Here is a 22,698-nt window from a genome sequence, read left to right as displayed (position 1 = left end):
GATGCAACAATTAACAGTTTTAGAACATTTTCATTTCAAAAAGAAACTTTAGGGCACCTAGGTGGCTCAGTCATTAAATGTCTGCCTTCAGCTCAGGTCATGGTCCCAGGGTCCCGGGATCAAGCCCCGCATCGGGCTCTCTGCTGGGCAGGAAGCCTGCTTCTCCCTCTCCCACTCCCCCTGCTTGTGTTCCCTCTCTTGCTGTGTTTCTGTCAAGTAAATAAAATCTTAAGAAAAAAAAAAAAAAAGCCAAAACTTTAACTATCGTATCACCTCCTTAGCTACCCGTTTTCTGCACACCAGCCCTGTGCAACTGCTAAACTACTCTTTCTATAGTTTTTTATATTCTGGACTCTCGTATTAATGGAATCATATAATACATAAACTCTTGTACCTGGCTTCATCACTCATGTCCATCCACGCTCATCCAAGATGTAGCACGTAGAAGTCTTTCAGTCCTTTTATGGCAAAATAATATTCCACCATATAGGTATCCCACATTTTGTATGCTCCTTAATTCATCCATTGGCCTTGGCCATTTGGGGTGCTTCCACTTTTTGGTTATTATGAATAATCCTGCTATAAACTTTTGTGCACAAGTTTTTGTGTTTCTCTTGGATATATACCTAGGGATGGAAATGCCGAGTCATATGGTAACTGAGAAAATGCCAGCCTATTTTCCAAAGTGACTGTACCATTTATATTTCTCAGTGTATGAAAACTCCAATTCCTCCACATCCTCATCAATACTTGTTATCTGCTTTTGATCTTAGCTGTCCTAATGCGTGTGAAGTGGAAGCTCACTGTGGTTTTGATTTGCCTCTCCCCATGGTAACCTGTACCTTTTCACGCGCTTATTGGCCATGTGTACATCTTCCTTAGAAAAGTATCTCTTCAGATCCTTTGGCTTTTAACTGGATTGTCTTTTTGTTATTGAGATGTACTAAGACTCTTAAATGCCCATTTTCTTAGTAACTGTATAGAGTAGTTCTTTATATATTCTGGTAATAAATCCTTTGATATCTTACATAGTACCAATATATTCTCCCATCATGGATCTAGTCTTTTCACTATGTGACGCCTTTTAATGAAAAGAAATAGTTTCAATATAGCTGAGTGAATGGTGTTGTGACTTAAGACATCTTTCCCAGGGTGCCTGGGTGGCTCAGTTGGTTAAGCGGCTGCCTTCGGCTCAGGTCATGATCCTGGAGTCTCGGGATCGAGTCCCACATCGGGCTCCCTGCTCAGCGGGGAGTCTACTTCTCCTTCTGACCCTCCTCTCTCTCATTCTCTCTCTCTCAAATAAATAAAATCTTAAAAAAAAAAAAAAAGACATCTTTCCCAAAGCCAAATCATGAAAATATATTTCCCTGTATTATTTTCTATAGAACTACAAAACTAAACACTAAAAGCTTTCCAGTTTTGCTTATACATTAGGTCAAAAATTCACTGGAGTTCATTTTTATATATGGAGTGGGGATCCAATTTCATTTTGTTCTTATACGGCTATCCCATCATCATTTATTGGAAAGATGGTCCTCCCCACCCATATTCAGCAGGGCCAGCCACTAATGCTTAACCACTTCATCTCTGTCCTGTAAAGTAAGAGAAGCAGACTAAATCAGGTTCCCAATCTGAAAGGTTTTATTAAAATGCAGATTTCTAAGTCCTCCCACAGAGAGAGGTGGGAGAACGGCAGGCAGGCAGGAGGATCACACTAGGACTTCGGGTTTATAGTAAATTCCTTGGCTAATGAGTATGCAGCCAACCTGGCTCCTGCCAACATATGGACACTGTGGAGATCAATGGAAATGATTTCCATGGTTCCTTGTAGCTTTAACAGCCTTTATTTTTGCAAAGTCTTTGGGTGCAACTTGCTTTTTCCATATCATTTGGGAAGAAAGATGTATACACGTCCTATCACAAAGAAACACAACGCATTTCAAATTCCACAAACTACATGACTTTATTTATAAAATGCAACACACCACCTACTATTGCCCGTGTCCATTTAAGTATTCCTCAGCCACAGCTCTCATTCTTCCAAAATAAAAATCTTTGAAAATGTATTCCAAGTATTACTAAATACTTTATTAAGTTGATATCCCATGGGTCTCAAATTGCCAGCACTATGAAAACAGGGTTAATATAAAACAATACAAAAGTGATACAGATAACAGCTTATCAGTATTCTCTTCGCTCCTTTGGTGGGATTTTCTCATGTAGTAACTTTGATTCGTGAAATGATTTCATTTACAAAACTATTATTCTTTGCTATTACCTCAGCTTTCAGCTGTTTCAGCTTCATTGTGATGTTTTCTTCTGACATTTCAGTAAAAGGCACTTGCTTCACCTTGGATAAAAACTCCTGAATAATTTTTTCACCTTGCTGAAAGACATATGAATGCTCCATTAGTCTTTAAAATCTCTCTAAAAAGTCACAATAAATTGTAATGAATTGTTTCATTAAATTTCAATCTAAACACACCACCCAATATTCAAAGAACATTCTTTAAATTTTAAGCGTGCACTATCCAGAATATATAGAAAGCCCTTAGTTGACCACATTTCATCATAGCAAGTTATTAAAGGGTATTTATAAATACACTCTCAACTGCTAATGAAAAGGGGCTCAGTATTTTAGTAGTTCCCAAATCTGTCACCCTTTATAATCGATATATAAACTTAATCTTCTGGGAGAAAAAGAACTCAAGGTTTATAAATACTGTAATGCCTAGATAGTCCCTGAAAATTCAGTACTCGCATACACACAGAATTTTTAAATTACTATTTTACTGGCCAGTTACTGGCATTCTAAAGAGCATGACCATTACTTGCCATGTGATCGTGGGGAAATTCCTTAACCCACATTCCTCATTCATACATGGGGATGATATTACCAACCCCACAGGGCTGTTGAGAGAACTGGAGAGTGAATATGTGTGCTCAGAAGTGCTTAGAACAGTGCCTGGCAAAGGGTAAGTACTATGTAAATGTTCATCATCACATAGGAAGCAGAACTAAAAAGTCTCCTTTTCATACACAGAGCTAGTTGGTAGCAAGTACCTTAAGGGTTGAAAGGTAGATATCCAAATGGTAAGGTAAAGAAGATATATTTCTCTATTAAATAACAAGTGTACTCTTTTTGAAATACAGACAGGATCTAGACTTAACATTCATAGTTATGCATCTCCCTTAGCTTAAAGTTTTTTCAAAATTCAATGTAATTAATATTATCAAAAGTACATGGTTTCTGTTCTAGTTGGAAACCAGGGATTACATAACAGAGCCTACCTAACCCCAGATCACTGTGTTGCTCCTAACAAGACCATTCCAAAGCAACCTCCCTAACTTAAACTAGGAGCAAGATAGAATACATTCGTCCTGCCTACACAGGTACAACAGACAAAACTATACCTTTTAAGCTTAAAAATCATACATGCTCATCTATTACTGTAACAATTATCTATCCTTCAGGTAAGAACATCAAAAAACTCACTGGCTAAAAGCTAAAACATGACAAGAAGTTCTCACAATGCATAACCACAGTAAATGCTGCCAGGACCCACCAGTGAATTAAGATCCTTTTATTTTCATTATTGCAGAGAATTATCCTTTACTTTTAAAAATATACATCAGGCATATGCTGTACCTTTCTGTGTGATTTTCACCCATCACTCAGAGAAGGCCTAACTTAAGATGCACTTCTCGCATGAGAACTGAAACATCCTGCCCACAAAGAGCTTTGTAGAGTAAACATGTCATATACCGCATTATTCTCCTTGACATGTTCATTATTATCTCCCCAAATAGATTCTAGACAACTGGAAGGCAGAACTGTGTTTATTTTTTTGTTAGTCCCTTAACTAAGCAATTAACTGAGTAAATGTGCAATTAACTGGACTTGACCTATTTGTTTATGAAGTAATCAAAAAAGGGCTTGCTTGGACATCTGTAACTCCTTTGAATTACTTACTTTAAACCTAGACTAATATTCCTGTCCTCCTACATTTAAAATGTGGTATTGACATGCTCTCTTTTGGTCATGTACATAGTGCAGAAACCAAAAACGATATAGATGAAGTCTTCGCCAAGCAAAGAAATCTAAGTGAAAGGCAACAATGAATGATTAAGTATTAGAATCACACGGGACCTGACAGATCTAACAACACAGGATTAAATAATTACAAACACAATGCGACAAACCTCTCTTTCCAGATAGCACCTCTTTGCTGCTGGTTCCATGTCATCATATCCTTCTGATTCTCTGATATTCTGAAACTCCTCTAGTTCCAGAGCTTTCTGTCTAGCACACTCTATGACATGCCTAGGGAAATTTGCAAGCTCTGCAACGTGAATCCCAAAACTCTGATCACAGACACCTAGAAGAAATTTGGGGGTTGTGAGGAGCAGGGCAGAAAGAGACAGCAACTGATGTAAATAGAACTTATCCATCTCACCTTGTCATTTGGAAACTTAATTTTGTATTTCAAATACATTAGCCAAATGTTTCACAGTAACTTAGACGAAGGAATTTTTTTTTTTTTTTAAAAGATTTTTATTTATTTATTTGAGAGAGAGAGAATGAGAGAGAGCACATGAGAGGAGGGAGGGTCAGAGGGAGAAGCAGACTCCCTGCCGAGCAGGGAGCCCGATGCGGGACTCGATCCAGGGACTCCAGGATCATGACCTGAGCCTAAGGCAGTCGCTTAACCAACTGAGCCACCCAGGCGCCCTAGACGAAGGAATTTTAATTAAGCTTTCAGTGGAAAGTAATTATGCCTTGGCACACAGTGTTTTGTTTTATCCTTGACAAATGCAGTAGGAAAAATAAAAATACCCCCCAAAAAAGCTTGATAGCAAATCCTCAGAGGTCTGGACAAGTATCAGAATCTGAAGAAAAATTAATCAACTCAATTATCCCTCTGAGGTTTTCTCATTTCATAAGGGAGGAATTAAATAAAGTACGAAGAAAAAAAAAAACAAGATAAATGTGTGTCACTAATTAAGAGCATTTTATTCAAAATATATGGCTTGTTACTGAACAGTCCATCCTCTAGATCTGCCTACGTCATTTTCTGGAGATAGTGACTTCAGGAAATTGGCTGGATAAATACAAATATTTACAATACCGGTCTTAGAAAAGTTACTTACCAGTCTTACATAATCTTATTCTGATTCTAAACTACTGCAAACACATGACAATGGAATTTTAGACTCATATTACCAGTAAATTTTGTAGACTAGGTAGCTTATCTTCATCCCCATTTGCAGAAAATAAATGGACTTACAACATTCCTTCCAGACATTTAATACAAATGATGCTCAGAGTTATCATGGAGCTTCCATTTTTTGCCTCAACTATGTATCAACTATAAAAATTTTTTTGGCCTAGTTATATATCCCATGCACTCTGGGCTGGATACTCTGCACAACTAAGAGAAACAAACAAAAATAAAATAGAAGCAAATGTTGATAAACATCCACAGCGACGGATGGATTTATTCCTATCTTCTCTCAGGTCATCTAGTCTTTTAAAATTCTGAACCCAGGGGAGCCTGGGTGGCCCATTTGGTTAAGCGTCTGCCTTTGGCTCAGGTCATAATCCCAGGGTCCTGGGATCAAGCCCCTCGTTGGGCTCCCTGCTCAGTGAGGAGTCTGCTTCTCCCTCTCCCTCTGTCCCCTACTCGTGCTCTCTCTCTCACTCCCTCTGTGTCAAATAAATAAAAGAGAATCTTAAAAAAAAAAAAAAAAATTAAAAATTAAATTCTGAACCCACTTCTTGGGGCGCCTGGGTGGCTCAGTCGGTTAAGCGTCTGACTTGGTTTCAGCTCAGGCATGATTTTGTGGGGGTCGTGAGATCGAGCCTCACAGTAGTCCCCATGCTCAGCGGGGATGATTCTCTCCCTCTGTCCCTCCCCGCCCCCTCGCATGGTCTCACTCTCTCTAATAATTAAATCAAATTCTGAACCCATTTATCATACAAAACACAAAACAAAAAGCAAAACTTCAACTTCATGCTAAATGCCAGGTCCAACTAAAAGTATCTGTGTTTTATATCAATAATAATAATAAACACAGTAAGTCAAAAGAATTCCCACTGAAGCATAAGCAACAAAGGATAAAAGAACCAAAAATAATATTGTACTTCTGTGCAACCAAGTGATTGCAAGAAAATGTGTTCTTGGTAAATCAGAAAGCTATCTGAAAAAGTTATTCCAATGACTGGTGAAATGTCTAGGCAGCAAAAACTTTATAGCACATTAATCTCACCAATTTGGTAAATCTCATTAGCTGTCAGACCCACAAATGACAAACTTTTCCGAAAAGATGAGTCATTCCCTATGTGAGAACTACTAACAATTTCAGGATTTGTGGAAACCCTACCTTTAAATGAGCCTGTTTATGTAACATACCCTTAAAAATACAATGAGATAATTATAATAAATGGTTCCTTAAGCAGCATAAGAGTCCTGGAACTTCAAAGGTTATTATTGCTACTATCTAGTAGATACTTTTGACAAGAAATCAGGCTGCCATGGGAGGCAGTACAAAACCCTCTGTGGTAATGTTGAAGAGCAGGAGTTATTCTTTCTGCAACTGTCTTATAATGAGTGGTCCTATTATGAGACACAGAAATATAATGTACCCTGTCCTTGTAGCCAGATTATGAACTAAGAGTAAATGTGTTCTGTACAAACATCAATAATTCATACTCAGAATCAGGAAATGACTGATGATGTCATGGGTAGAACTTTCCCACTGCCACACCTGAGTTCACAGTACACCAGTGGTATGCACTCACCTTTCTTCACCTGATAAAGCATAGTTAAGGTCTCTTCAGTAGTTAGTGCTGTGACATGTAGATTATTAACAGTTGGTATCTGATTGGCCAAGGCAGTAAGTTCATGAAAATGTGTTGCAAACATGCAAAAAGCACCAATCTTTGTTGCGATGTACTCTGATATAGCCCACGCTAATCCAAATCCATCATAGGTAGAGGTTCCTCTCCCCAATTCATCTATAATTATTAAAGAATCTTTGGTTGCAGACCTGAAACACATAATTACATGAAAATCACCCATGATGTGTGATAATGCAAAAAAAAAAACAAAACTAAGGCAATACATTGGGAAAGATGTGCCACAAACATAAAAGATCATCTTAATATATAAAAAATTCAATAGTAAATTAAAAAAAGAGAACGGGCATGGTCATAAACAACTGATGGAAAAGGAAACAAATAGTGAATAAATATTTTTTAAATTACCAATCTCACTAGTAATCGAAGAATTTCTGAATCAGCTATCATTCATTTCTTGCCAATCAAACCAGCCCAGATTTTAGAAAATACCGCATGAAGATGGCACAAGGGTGTCAGGTTATGGACACGCAGCTGGTGCACGATGGCCGTAGCCCTACCAATCAGATATTAGCATTCTTCCTTTTCTCTTCTTTAACCAAATGTAAGGAGAGGATTTTTTTTTTTCCCCTCAATTAGAGAATGCAACAGTACTTTTTTTTTTTTTTTTAAAGTAGGCTCCACACCCAGCATGGAGCCCAATGTGGGGCTTGAACTCACGACCCTCAGATCAAGACATGAGCTGAATTAACATAACATTAAAAAAAAAAAAAAAGACATGAGCTGAGATCGAGAGTTGCACGTTTATCTGACTGAGCCCCCCAGGCGCCCCAAGAATGCAACAGTTCTTCATGTGCTTACCGGTCATTTGTTTTCTGTGAATTGCCACTGACATCTTTTGCTTATTTCTTTAATTTTTAAGTTATGAATATTAGCTTGTTGACCAGTTTTTTTTTTTTTTTAAGATTTTTTATTTATTTATTTGAGAGAGAGAATGAGAGACAGAGAGCACGAGAGGGGAGAGGGTCAGAGGGAGAAGCAGACCCCCCGCTGAGCAGGGAGCCCGACGTGAGACTCGATCCCGGGACTCCAGGATCATGACCTGAGCCGAAGGCAGTTGCTTAACCAACTGAGCCACCCAGGCGCCCGCTTGTTGACCAATTATTATACCAAACATTTGTACTGCTTCTATAATTCCCCACAAACAATGAATAGTAATTTACTAGGCATCTACTATATGTGATGTGCTTTAGAAGACACCAAGAAACGGAAGGGATAGCTTCTCTACCTTTAAAGAAGTGTCTTAAAAAAATGAAATAAAGACAAAAGATTTCAGTAACCCCTAAAACAAAAAACCGAGTAATTACAGGCATGTCAAAGAGTTCAGAGAAGAAATACCCAAGACCTGAGGCTTATGTGACAAGGAAAGTCATCAGAGAAGTAGAATTTCTGTCACTAAGGCCTTTAAAGATTGGAAAGGACATGGGTAAACATTCCAGGTACCGTGAACAGTTCAAGCAAAAGCATGGCAGTGGTGGGGGTTATAAGGCGAACAACTACCAAAAACCTTAAGACAAATTTAAAAATCAAAGCTTTCCTCAACTATTAACAATTACCCTTTTAAGATAATATAAAGTGCATGAAGTTCACAAGAAAACTATTAAACTAGATAAAGGTTCTCCGATGTTTTATCGATGAATCTGCAAATGTACTTCTAACAGGACAGGGACATTCATTTCCATTTTGAGAGGACTGGGAAAATCACTCACCTGAGAATAGAAGCAGTTTCTAGCATTTCAGCCATGAATGTGGAGACTCCTTTCAACTGACTGTCGCCAGCCCCTACACGGGCCAGGATGCAGTCCACAATGGACACTTCTGCTGACTCACATGGCACAAAACACCCAATCTGGGCCATGAGAACGATCACCCCAGTTTGGCGAATATATGTGGATTTACCTCCCATATTGGGGCCTTTAAAATAAATTACATCAAAAAGCAAGATTATTCATTTATTTCTGCCACTAATAAATTGCTAGTCCTAAATCGCATTTTGGTGACTAATCACCTGGTCGTACAGATACGGCATATAAGCAGCAGAACCATCAACTGCCAGAGTAATGCTATTCTCCCTTCAGACAAACCTACACTGCACCCTTCATCGACAGGACCATAAAAAATATACCTTACCTATAATTTGCCTAGAAGAACCATAGATTTTCCCACAGCTCATACAACTGCCTGCACGATAATTTTATGTCATCCAGAAAAGTAGTACACATCTAATTGATTAACTAAACACAGTAATTCATTAATAAATGAGGCTATTAGTGAATGGGTCAGTATGGTCTAATCCTTCAAATCGCTTAAATTCCACACTAAAGCCCTAAGACACAACCCTATTTTTCGCTAAAGTATAATTTATTTGTCTGGGTTAGATCATATCAACAACTTGAAAATCCATTTGGGGAACTAGAATATTATCTCTGACTGTTTCCCAAATATATCTGGTCAAAGACTACCCCCTCCACTTTTGTTCTCTAGAATCTGGTTGGTTAAGATCTAAAAATACTTCAGCTTGAGAGACAGGCTGCATTAGTCTATAAGCAAACTTTTTTTCATATTTCACACGAATACAGTCCCATGTCTTTAAAAGAATTGCTACCCTAGGCTGAGGTCATTCCAGCAGTCAGTTCTGCTTGACCTTCAATGACGCACTATCAAAAGGTCTGGCTTTGAAGGCATGTTCATTTTTAAATGCACTAAACCCCTGGAACAGAAGTTTCATATAAAGATGACTTTCACTCCTAAGGCCTCCCCTTCCTTCCAAATCTTCCCTCTAACCCAAATGTGAACATAGTACTAACTAGGATGAATAACATGTTCCGTTTCTAACGTCAAGAACTAGGATTTTCTTCATCAGTTTTAAATATTTCCACTCCAACATAAAAAAGGGGAAACATTACCCCCCCCCAAAAAGCCCATAAATTAGGTGGGGTTTTTTTTGTTTTATTTATTTATATATTACCAGTAATGATGTGGAACATCTGTTTATCTTTTTCAAAGTGAACATCATTAGGAATAAATGCAACTTCATCTTGAACTTCAACACAAGCATGTCTGGATGCTTTCAATGTAATTTTCCCTTGTCCTTTCTCCAAAATGACCGGTCGTACATATGGAACAGGTGCTCCATTTGACACATGTGCAAAGCTGACAACAGCATCTAGCTGAGCTAACACATCATTGAGCGTCTGCATTGGTTCTACATAGCCTGTATAAAAATAGAAAATGTGCACAGAAATACTGAATAAAGAAAATACATATAAGCAGTTAGAGGAATAAATTTAACTTCCCTATTTAGGAATTTAAAATCCATTTTCTAATTTATATACTTAAAAAATTAACAGAAGTTTGCCATAACTAAACTTCAAAGGAACACCTAAAACCTCCAAGGTTAAAACGTATTACTACATCTTCCCCTACTATGAACAGACTTCAAAAATAGGAAGAGTGTGATGCCCTCCCTTACCAAAATCCATTAAAATAGAAAACACACAGCTGCTTATCATGATACATGCAAACACCAGGTTGTAAGATATAAAATTGTGACCATGAAGGCCTGTGCCTGTATAAACCTGACCATATGAGTGTTACTTGAGTTTTTCCTCCCCATCAGTACCACATGCAGTTGAATTTTAGCAAAATTCAGATCCATAATTGTCACTTAAAATACTTTCAATGAGATTCTACTCTTCTAGAACATTAAAACTAAAAGCTATTATGTACACTAAAAAATCCCTGACAGGTGGCAGGCAATTCGTGTTTCAACAATAAAAATGGTCAAAATTTATAGAACAGATTCTGAAATTTTAATAGCGAGGAGGGGTTGGTAAAACATCCCATACATTATGTAGAACTATCACACGGGCATCAATGTGTCAAAAGCTTCAAAGGACATTCATGAGAATTAATGAAATGGCAGGATATAGGATTCATCTTTGACTCCCTTGTTCCCCATAGAAGTGATAAAATGTTTTAAAAATAAAAATTAACTTATGAATGGCTGAATACAAATAATTCTGTTACTGTCTCACCACTTTTAAATTTATTCCTGTCTTACGTAACAGGTATTGTGTAAAAAAAAAAAGGAAAGGAATGGTTCACACTACCCTATCATGTAGGAACAAGAACCTGCAAGAAGTACTTAAACATTAATGGAGAACTTATTGTAGCTACTTTAAAAAAGGAAAACTGAAGCCTCTTAAGGTATCTCACATCGCCTAGCTCTTAACAGCATCACCTAGTCTCATTTAATAGCAAGATAAAGAACCATAAAGATAACCCATTACATTTTTAAATACAGATAATGTGTATAGACCAAGAAAAGGTTTCATTTAAATTCAAGGTAACTCTAGGGGCACCAGGGTGGCTCAGTCAGTTAAGTGTCTGCCTTTGGCTTGGGTCATGATCTCAGGGTCCTGGGACTGAGCCCCGCATCGCGCTCCCTATTTGGCGGGGAGTCTGCTTCTCCCTCTCCCTCTCCCCACCCCACTTGTGCTCTCTCTCAAATAAACAAAATTTAAAAAAAACCTTTAAGTTTTATGTTTATTTTGATTTACTATAAAATTCATAATAGTAAAATAATTTATAGAATGACACAAGTACATATTAAATGAGTTTTTACCACTCAATAATTCAGCATGAGTATCCTGGAAACGAGGACATCCTCCTACTTACTCACAATATAAACTCAAGAAATACGACACCAGTACCATGTTCTCTCTTATTAAACTTCACCGATTTGTCCTGAGTGTCCTTGATAGCTCTTTCCCATCCCCAACACCTAGTCCTGGATCCATTCAAGGACCACCTACTGATTTGCTTGTCGTGTCTCCTTAAGTCTCCTATAATCTAGAACAGATCCTGGCCATACCTTTTTTGCTACCATGACACAGACATTTTTAAAGAGTACAAGCCTTAAAAAAATGTCCCACAATCTAAATTTATCTCCATTTTCCCTTCTTGTTAACAATCAGGTTAAACATTTTTGTCAAGAATACCACATGGGCAATACTGTGCTCTTCCCTCTACAGCACATCCGGAAGCATATGTATGTCATTTGTCCCATTACTGAGGATGCCAACTTTGATCCCTTGGTTGAAGTAGTTCTTTGGTATATTTTTGAAAGGCACAATAACGGTTATAGTCAATACACACGTGATGACAGGCAAAACCTTCCAGTTTAACACATCAGCCTCACCTTGTGCTTCATTCTGTGCCAAGGGCAATACCATAGTGTCAAGCCATGCAATTTTCTCAAACAGTGCTCTCCAGAAGAACTCTGAAAATCTACAAAATGGCACATAGAACTTGGAAAGGCTTGTTTCATGCGTAATTTTCTATTTGTTTTTCAGTGATATTTATTTCCAAAACTTAGAGCATGGGCCCATAGATAATCTAAGATTATTAGTGCCTTTAGTCCTTGGTGTTTCTGTTCCTTGTTACAACTACAATAAATTTTGTGCTTTTCTGCAGTGTGTTTTTCAGGGTATTCCCATTCCTTAGCCTGCACTAGCTTCTCTTTCTATTTATAAGTTATTTCCAGTTACTTTTCCCACCACAATACAGCATGCATTATTTAATAGGTAGCCTAACATAATAGTCACAGTATGTAACAGCTTTTTAAAAAACCACTCTTGAAACATCCTGATATTTTTTCTATTACTAAAAACCAGGTTATATTCAGAACATTTTATGTATTGGTTCTATTAAATTTACCTGAAGAAATATTGACAATTTCTTTAACAATGGCATCCTGGGCTTCCTCATACTCGGTTTTATTTTTGGTATACTCTTCATTGAGAGAAGTCAGTTTGCTGCAAGTCAAGATAATGACATTATTAAAAATATCAAAACATCTACTAAAGTAATGTGTACTATAAAGCACCAAAACAATAATTAAAATGAAAATGTGAGTAGAAAATGGGCAACTCATTAGGGACAGAAGTGGATGGAATTCAGTGTATTTAACATTTACACTGTTTGGAAGAGCTCACTGGCACAAATCTTGCTATAACATTTATTCCCCTGAGTAGAATTCTGATCTGTGACCTTTTCTAAAATATTTAAATGGAATTAAGTCTTCATCCTCATTTCAGATAGAGGCCATCTGCCCCCCCGTTTTTTTAAGATTTTATTTATTTGACAGAGAGACACAGCGAGAGAGGGAACACAAGCAGGGGGAGTGGCAGGCAGAGGGAGAAGCAGGCTCCCCGATGAGCAGGGAGCCCGATGCGGGACTCGATCCCAGGACCCTGGGATCATGACCCAAGCCAAAGGCAGATGCTTAACCGACTGAGCCACCCAGGCATCCCCATCCCCCCTTTTCAAATTCACACACGCACCACACAGTTTCTCTCATTACTGTAGTATGGCTGTCTTTTGATATCGAAGGTTGTCAAAGTAAGAAAATGTTTTGAAAACCAAATCTTATTGAGTAAAGAAAAAAATGAAAACTATAGGTTGAAATAAAAAAAAGAAGGACGAGAATAAAGTAAAGGAAAAATATTCACCGATGTCAAAGAAAGAGAATGAAATAAAAAACAAAAAGACAAGACTGGGGGCACAGAGGAGAAGAGAAAGAGGGGGAAGCATTCACTAGATGGAGGAGGACATCGACCAAGGCAGTAATTGTGAACTTGATGGATTAGCTGACTGCATCACACACACATGCAGCTCAGGCACAGTGCATGGGCAAGCAGCAGCAGCAAAGACTGCTAGGAAACAGGCAAACAGAAAGAATTAAAGGAAGACAAGCAAGAGGCAAAGACATTGTGAAAGTGAGACCACTATGTGAAGGAGAGCAAATAAGAGATGAAAGTGGATGGGGACGGGACCAGACTGTGCAAGTCACAATAGATTTTCCTGGATGACAGACACTGGAGGATTTTAAGAAGGAAAATTGTATGATCAAAGAATCAGATACACAGCAAGCATTCAATTTGTTGACAAAAATGAACAAATGAATCTTCCACAACTTTTAGACTAAATGTGGTCATTCAGCTCAATCTCTTTTACTTGTAACTAACCAATGACGATTTGAAGATGGTTTTAATACCCCAAAAGTTCTATCTCAGTTAAGCCATTATTGAATATAACTTGAATCAGAGATATAGTTTGCTGGAAAAACAACTACTACTAAATTGGGCAATAGGAGAGCTAGCTGTTGAGTACCTAATGTTAATTGTCTAATCCTGGGGAATTGGGAGTTTCAGATTCTTCATCTAAATAATGAAAGAAATAAACCTATTTATTTCAAAATTGTTACAAGAAACAAACCGAACAGATTGTTTTCATTCCTGGGGTGTCTGAACACCCAGAATAATGACTGCACATAATAAACACTCAAAATACTTGCTGAATAAATGGATAAAAGGGGATCACATACACAAAACTACCTGTAAAGTACTGGGAATATTCAGGAGGGGTGGGTGTAAGGCCTGCCATAAATTCTAATACAGTACAGAAGGAAAAAGATATATGCCCCCACCTCAAATCATGGAAGATTATTTCAAAATAATTCGTCTTTCACCTATACATAATTTGCTTCAGAAACTTTCTAACATCAGTGAAGGAAAAGAAAAACTTATAAAATCTTTTTCAACATGAAACAGGATTTTGAAAAAGCAACAATCTAGTGAGTGGCCTCACTAAAGATGGTAGGCATCTCCCTAACTAATTTATATATCCAACTGATATAGCAGAATTTTTTAAATTGATAAATGATATCAAAGCTTTCTTAGAAAAAACAAACGTGAAAATAATTATAAAGCAGAGATATGATGGGAAACTCTGATATGGAAGCGTAATATAAACTAACTATAATACAATCTCATATTGACAAAAGAATGGTGAGACAGATATGTAAAAGAACAATTTTTTATTTTTTTATTTTATTTTTTAAAGATTTTATTTATTTATTTATCTGATAGAGAGCACGCACAAGCAGGGGGAGCGGCAGGCAGAGGGATAAGCAGGGTCCCCGTGAGCAAGGAGCCCGATGTGGGACTTGATCCCAAGACTCTGAGATCATGACCTGAGCTGAAGGCAGACGCTTAACCAACTGAGCCACCCAGGTGGCCAAGAACAAACTTCAAAATTTATAAATAAATAAATATTTATTTATTTGAGAGAGTGACAGAGGAGGGGAAGAGAGGGAGAGAGCGAGAATCTCGCTGAGTAGGGAGCCTGACTCAGGGCTCAATCTCATAACCCTGGGATCATGACCTGAGCCGAAATCAAGAGCGAGCCACTAATTCCACTGAGCTGCCCAGGCACCCCATGAAAGAACAATCTTTTTTTTTTTTTTTTTAAGATTTTATTTATTTATTTATTTACTTGAGAGAGAGTGAAGTGCGAGAGAGAGAGCGCGAGCACAAGCTGGAGAAGGGGCAGAGGAAGAGGCAGAAGTAGACTCCCTACTGAGCAGGGAGCCCAATGTGGGGCTCAATCCCAGGACCCTGGGATCATGACCTGAGGCGAAGGCAGACATTTAACTGACTCAGCCACCCAGGTGCCCCGTGAAAGAACAATCTTAAAAACAGACCCAAAGGGGGCACCTGGATTGCTCAGTTTGTTAAGCATCTGCCTTTGGCTCAGGTCATAATCCCAGGATCCTGGGATCGAGCCCCTGTGTCAGGCTCCCTGCTCGACAGGGAGCCTGCTTCTCCCTCTCCACACCCACCCCCCTGCTTGTGCTCTCTCTCAAATAAATAAATAAAATCTTTATAAAACAAACAACAATAAAAAAAACAGACCCAAAGTATCCCTTCAGTCAATGAGGAAAAGAGGAGTTATTCAACAAGGGGTGTTGGAACACCCAATGAGGCTCTTATAAGAAAATAAAGCTTCATTCTTACCTGATACCTCATATCAATTAACAAGTAAGGTAAAACTTCCTTATCATAGAACATTCATGTCTCATCAGAAAATAATTTATAGTTCCATGGAGCCACTGAAGGCTTAACAAAATAATGTAGGCATACAAACCTGTTGGTAAATTTAACACCATTCTTCTGAATGTCCACTGTACTGAAGTTTTTATTGTTACGAAGGACTTTTTCTTCCTTACATGTTACGCGAAAGTAATAACCAAACTGTGCACTGGAATCCAGTTTAATCTGTTTGCCAGGATCCAAACCTTCATGATATGGAGATAAAGAAAAAGTATGTCACAGATGTCTACAGCCATCTTTCAATGTAAATGTTTAAAATAATTAACTCTTATTACAAGACAACACAGGAGAAATTATTAAGATGATCTAACCGGGAAATACTGAAACTCTACTTCACTCAACTACATGAATGAAGGCTATCTATAAAATCCTCCAACTCTCGTATTAATGGTAGCTTCTGACATGGAAGTGCTCTCTGGGTACAGCCAACCAAAGCTGTAGAGCACAACAGTGGGCTATGGGCACAGGGATGGATATGCTACAGCCCCTGCCCTTGAGGAGCTCTGCACCAGGGTTCTTACTTCACTGAAGCATATCTCTGGATCTAATACAGAGTAGGATTAAGGGGAACAAACACACCTTCCAAACAAACACTTAGGACTCTCACAATAAAACTCTATAAAACTAGGACACATAGTCTCTGTTAAGTGTAGGAAACTTCACAAAATAAGCAATGATCGATCAGCTAGATTTTATTTACCTAAGGTTTTTGAGTTTTTTTTTTTTTTTTTAAGATTTTATTTATTTATCTGACAGAGAGAGAGAGAGAGGGAACACAAGCAGGAGGAGTGGGAGAGGGAGAAGCAGGCTTCCCACGGAGCAGGGAGCCCGATGCGGGGCTCGATCCCAGGACCCTGGGATCATGACCTGAACCGAAGGCAGACGCTTAACGACTGAGCCACCCAGGCGCCCCAGGTTTTTGAGTTTTTATAAGTGTGTCCCCATCATCTCATTCATCAATGTGATCTTTAGAGTATAAATCAGAAGAAAGAGATCATCTACAAATTTGATAGCTAAAGCATGGCTATCAAATATTAGTAGCAGCAAACAACTAAAGACAGACTTCACTGGGCCGGGGAGGAAAGAGACCATAGAAAGAACATAGAAAGAGCTATGAAATGAGAAGGGTAAAGAAAGGCAAAGATTCTTTACCTAGGGTCTAGTCCATATATGGATTCTCCATGGTAACTATTTGCAAAGTGTTTTGTATATGTAGGTATGGACATATTTCTGGGAAGAGGATTCATAACTCTCATCAGATTCTCTAAAAGTTTAATAAGAATTACTGCTTGAGGGGTCTTCTAATATGCTAAGATAGATTTATTCATTCAACATACACATGAAAGATGCTCAAACAAAAAGGTTCATAAATTCAGAACAATTAGTGTGAATAATATGAGACTAATTGGGGAATTGATAATCTAGTATGGGGTGCCTGGGTGGCTCAGTTGGTTAAGCATCAGACTCATGATTTCGGCTCAGGTCATGATCTCAGGGTCCTGATATCGAGCCCCACACTGGGCTCTACACTGGCTGAGGAGGAGCCTGCTTAAGATTTTCTCTCTCCTTCTCCCTCTGCCCCTACCCCCACTCACACATGCGTTCTCTCCCTCTCTCCCTCAAAAAAAAAAAAAAAATCTAGTATAGAAGGCATTTAAAAAAAGCTGATGTTAATGCAGTGCTCGGGAACCCCAAAGCCAAATCAATGAACTATTCCTAGTAGAATGAAGCTTACAGAGGAGGTGATGTTTAATATAGATCCTATTTCAAGGAAATGATGCAAAGCCTCTTGGTTGATTTGTGGGATCATCCTGGGGTTGGAGAGTAGTAAGAGACAAATCTGGAAGAGAGTAAGGCTCCAAACACAAAGTATCCTGTACCTCAATTTGGAAGTGTTTATAATTTCATTCTGTGGAAGAAAGGCCTGGCATTTTAAACAAGGAAGTGGCATGATTCACTGTGTCTTCTAGGCAAGTAATTCTGGCACCAGTGGGGATACCATATACACAAAAGAATTATTCAAACCGCCAATGAGGCCTTCTTACCTAAATCTCTCGCTGCACTTACTAATGTTGACTGCATCTTCTTTTCCAAGTCATCCATAATTTCTCTTAATTCACTCAGATTGGGATCAAATGAAGGTTTCACAAGGAATTCATGGTTTTCCACCTATAGACAGAACAAAGAATAACTAAATTTTATAAATGATGGGTCAAGATGGAAATAATGTATTTTCTTTTCCTTCATTTAAACTTCACTTGTATTTTGAGTTAAACTTATGTTTTAAGTTACTCTGCCAATTAAGGAGTTTAGATGTAAAATTCTGTTTATAAGGAGCTTATTAGAGCTCTAGACATCCAAAAATTACTTAGATGAAAAAGATGCAGAGCTTATGTCACTAGTAGTATTCAGTATTTTTATTTACACTTCCCCCTAAACAATGTTCAATATGTTCTTCCTAACCATTACTAAAGAATGTTCAATGTTCATAGCCTATAAAAGAATGTGTAGTTTTTATCCAAACCAAGGATCCATCTCAGGAATCTCAAAATTTTTTTTAAGAAAGCTACAGAATTTCATTTCTTCAAACTGAAAGTTGATCAAAATCTTTCAAGGAGGCGCCTGGGTGGTTCCGTCGATGGAGTATCTGAATCCTGATTTTGGCTCAGGTCATGATCTCAGGGTCCTGGGATCAAGCCTGGCGTCCTGCTTCATGCTCAGAGTGAAGGCGGCTTGGGATTCTCTCTCTCCCCGCTCCGGCTGCCCCTCCCCCTGCTCATGCTCTCTGGCTTGTTCTAAAATAAATAAAATCTTAAAAAAAAAAATCTCTCTTAAATACTTTGTCTCCCTAAATTCTTACCAACAGCCATCAAGAAGCCATAATGAAAGACAGATCTCACTTACAATGGCAAATGTATACACAAAATATTTAGAAACCAAGTCTTAACTATTTAGGACTTTTTTAAAAAAAGACTGACTGACTGATTTGACAGAGAGCGAACAAGCAGGCAGAGTGGCAGGCAGAGGGAGAGGGAGAAGCAGGCTCCCCGCTGAGCAAGGAGCCTGACTCAGGGCTTGATCCCAGGACCCCGGGATCATGACCCGAGCCGAAGGCAAACGCTTAACTGACTGAGCCACCCAGGCATCCCAACTATTTAAGACTTTTATAAAAAATAACTGCTTACTGGAATATTTACAACAACTGGTAAGCAAAAAGGTAAACTATGAAAAGAGAAAACCAAATCAATTAACATCTACTCATTCCTAAGAGACCGTCCAATAGGAATCCCTTTTTGAAACAAAACAATTAAAACTTAGACAAAATTAGGAAAGAATATCTTTTAAAAAAGAATGCAGCATATCCTTACAGACACTAAGAACTATTAAAAAGAATCAGGGGAGGGAAGCCTGACAGGCTCACAGAGCATGCGACTCTTAATATCAAGGATTAATAAATTAAAGCCCCATGTTGGGTGTGGAGCCTATTAAAACAAACAAAAACTACTAAAAATAATTATGTATAAAAGCACAATATAGGAGAGTCAGTTTTCTAACACAAGGAGATCTTCTAAAACTTAATAAATGGGATTAATATAATCTCTTTCCAATTACTCTCCACTTATTCAGAGCACACCTTCTTCACATACCAAAGGTGAACACCACAAGAATAAGGAATTAAAATTACAAAAAGCTAGCCAAAAAAAAAATAAAACATTGATCAAATAACTTTCTCAATTTAAACTGACAAGAGATTTCACTATACTAAAATTTAAATTTTTGAATAAACCAAATTTAAAAAAAAAACAAAAAGATTTGTAAAAATAGCTACAAAAAAATGTAAAAATGGGAAGATTAACTTTTTTTTTAATAAAGGAACTTGGTTTGCATGTATTTGAAAAATACCAAGGTCATTAAATAGGCAAATATAAAAACATACAACTCACAGATGAGAAAATAAGTAGCAAAGTAACCCACAAGAAAATGCTAAAGCTCAATAAAATATATGAATATTTAAGTAACCTTAAGATATTCTACAGCTATTTTTTTTTTTTAAAGGAAAAGAAATCCTACTACCAAATACTGATGAGGCTACAGTGAAATCAGCATACTCATTCATTTCTGGTGAGAATCTAAGTTGTTATAACCTTTAAAAAAAGGCAGTATGAGACAAGATTCAGAAATATTTGTTATACTCTTTGACATAGCAATTCTACTCCCAGGAATTCAACCTAAGGAATAATGCAACAGATGCAAAACAACACAGGGATGAGTAAGATCTCTGCAGATTTATCTGTTACAGCAAAACCCAGAAATGATAAACATCACACATTTGCACAATGGTACATCAATAATATTATACAGTTGATTCAAAGAGACAGTGAAGATGATCTAGAAAAAAGAACCAAGACTTAGGATAATTCCAAGGGAAAATAATACTGCAATGGTGGGCTGACACTGCTGAAGGATTTGCCTCTTCCAGTGAACTTAAGAGAGGCAGAGCCATGTGGGGCTCAGTGGGGCTCAGTGGGGAGTCTGCTTCTCCCTCTCCCTGCACCCCCACTTGTGATCTCTCTCTCAAATAAATAAAATCTTAAAAAAAAAAAATTTACCTGTACTACTACTATAGTAGAAAGGCTTTTTTTAATCAGAGAAGTTACATGAAAGATAGATTTAAGTAATTAGAAAGGAGAAATTAAACAGGGAAGATACTGGAGAGCTTAAAACAAACAAAAGCACTCCACTATCCTAGAAATACTAAATATTTATAAGCATTTATTAAAATAAATGTATAGTTGAGTTAAAAAAAACACTAGACATCAGAGCCCCTGCAAAGTGGAGGGTTGCCAGCATAAAACCAGGCCACAAGGACCATTTTTAATAGCCATCTTTATCGGCACCTGGATGGTTCAGTCAGTTAAGCATCTGACTCTTGGTTTTGGCTTGGGTCACTATCTCTGGGTCCTGGGATGGGGCCCTGCATTGGGCCTGTTTGGGCCCCGTGCTGTGGGGCTCCACGTTCAGCGGGAAGTCTGCTTCTCTCCCTCTCCCTCTGCCTTCCCCCTGCCCCGCACTTGTGCTCTTTCTCTCAAACAAATAAATAAATACTAAATCTTAAAAACAACAACAACAAAAAACCTCTCTCAGCCTGAGCCCATAGGAAAGGGAAGGAAAAGAGAGAGTTTCCTCCTTGACAAAAAGCCAGCCTTCACTGGGGTTGGGATTTCAAATGTCTGTTTTTGTTGGCAGTGGAAAAAGGCTGCTCATTGTTGCCATTTTTATTATCCTTTCCTTCTACAGTAGTAGATCTGACCACTTTTCATAGGATACATAACTATCAAGAACAAAGAATCCAGCTCCGGCTTCCCATGCAGCTAGGTGTGGAGATAGGACTAAATTCTGGCCAACACAACATGAGCAGAAATGACGTGTACCATTTCCATAATGTGTCCCCCACTTCTCCTTTTGTCCTCTCCCACTCGCTGGAATAAAGGTAAGGTAGTAAGCCAACCTGGACCTTGAAGGCAATACCCTAAGGGTTCTGCTCTGGAGCAATAAAGGAGGAGGCAGGTCCCAGAGACAGCAGGGCTGTCCCACCAGCCCGGCTGTCCCACCAGCCCTGTGCTACTATGCTCACGCTGCTTTGACAGAAAATTAAGCCCATATTCTTGTTTAAGCCACCATTATTTATTTATTTGGGGCTTCTTTTTTAGGAGCTAAATCTTTGCTCCAACAAATCAAAAAAACTCCAGGCTGAGAAATTAACTTAAAAGTGTTCTTGGCTTATGGGGCACTGAGGTGGCTCAGTGGGTTGAGCGTCCGACTCTTGATTTCAGCTCAGGTCACAATCTCAAACCCCACGTGGGGCTCCATGCTCATCTCTCTCCCTCTGCCCCTCCCTCCCGCCCACACACCCTCTTGCTATCTCTCTCTAAATAAATAAACAAAATCTTAAAAAAAAAAAAAAAAGTGTTCCTGGCTTACATTGTGGGATACATGGCAAGAGTAAATTTTATCTGGGGCAGGGGGAGGATGTATGATTTGCACGGGCAGAACCCAGAAAGATGCAAATTCATAATCTAAATATACAGAACAGAGAAGGAAAGAAGCCACCAACAATAAGAGTCAAAAAAAAGACTCAGCAGAAACAAGGGGTAGATTTAAACCAAGAAATTTTAAATATGGAATATTAAGTATATTAAAATGTTTGAAATAATAGAGAATGGAACACATGAGCAAAGAACAAGATGCTACTTTAAAAAAGAAAAAGACTAGGCAGAGTTAGAAATGAACCAAGTAACTTTTATAAATAAAAAATATAGTCATTGAAAAAAAACCCCTATGGACTGGTTAAACATATCAGAGCTGAAGAGACATTCAGTGAATTGGAATATCTGAAGTAATCACAAAGAGAGCAGCACAGACACATGGCAGAAAAAGAATGTGAAAGTCTAACATATGTCCAATCACAGTTTTAGGAGAAGAGAATGAAGGAACACATTTAAAGAGATAATGATTGATAATTTTCCAGAATTGATAAAAGACATGAATTCTCTGATTAAGAGAACACAGCAAATCCAAATAGAAAAAAGAAATCCACTTTTGGACTCAGAGCAGTAAAAGGAATCAATATCTGGAACCAAGACTTCTCAACAATAATTCAAGCCAAAGGACAGCACAACACAATATTACAGACACTTGGGAAAAATAACTATCAATCTGGAATTGTACACCCACAAAAATTTCCTTCAAGAACAAGGGTGATATAGACCTTTTCAAACAAACAAAACCTAACTAAACGGACTGCCAATAAAAGAACTC

General features: G+C 38.1%; 1 protein-coding gene across 1 annotated transcript in view; it reads right to left on the bottom strand.

Annotated features, from left to right (window-relative positions):
* Positions 1-1,940: 1,940 nt before the first annotated feature.
* MSH2 (mutS homolog 2) overlaps positions 1,941-22,698 on the bottom strand; it is an 80,052-nt gene continuing 59,294 nt past the window's right edge. Inside the window, exons 9-16 of the mRNA XM_081833516.1 lie at positions 17,925-18,048; positions 15,914-16,064; positions 12,644-12,741; positions 9,891-10,136; positions 8,632-8,836; positions 6,806-7,053; positions 4,207-4,382; positions 1,941-2,389 (exon numbers count right to left, since the gene is read on the bottom strand). Coding sequence (XP_081689642.1) covers positions 2,219-2,389; positions 4,207-4,382; positions 6,806-7,053; positions 8,632-8,836; positions 9,891-10,136; positions 12,644-12,741; positions 15,914-16,064; positions 17,925-18,048 — 1,419 coding nt within the window. The 3' untranslated portion in view covers positions 1,941-2,218. The remainder of the gene's footprint in view (positions 2,390-4,206; positions 4,383-6,805; positions 7,054-8,631; positions 8,837-9,890; positions 10,137-12,643; positions 12,742-15,913; positions 16,065-17,924; positions 18,049-22,698) is intronic.

Source organism: Leptonychotes weddellii, chromosome 10 (assembly GCF_054177405.1).
Source record: "Leptonychotes weddellii isolate Sample4059 chromosome 10, ASM5417740v2, whole genome shotgun sequence".
Taxonomy (NCBI): Eukaryota; Metazoa; Chordata; class Mammalia; order Carnivora; family Phocidae; genus Leptonychotes; species Leptonychotes weddellii.
Note: the sequence above shows the minus strand (reverse complement) of the source record. Positions and strands in the feature narration are given on the sequence as shown.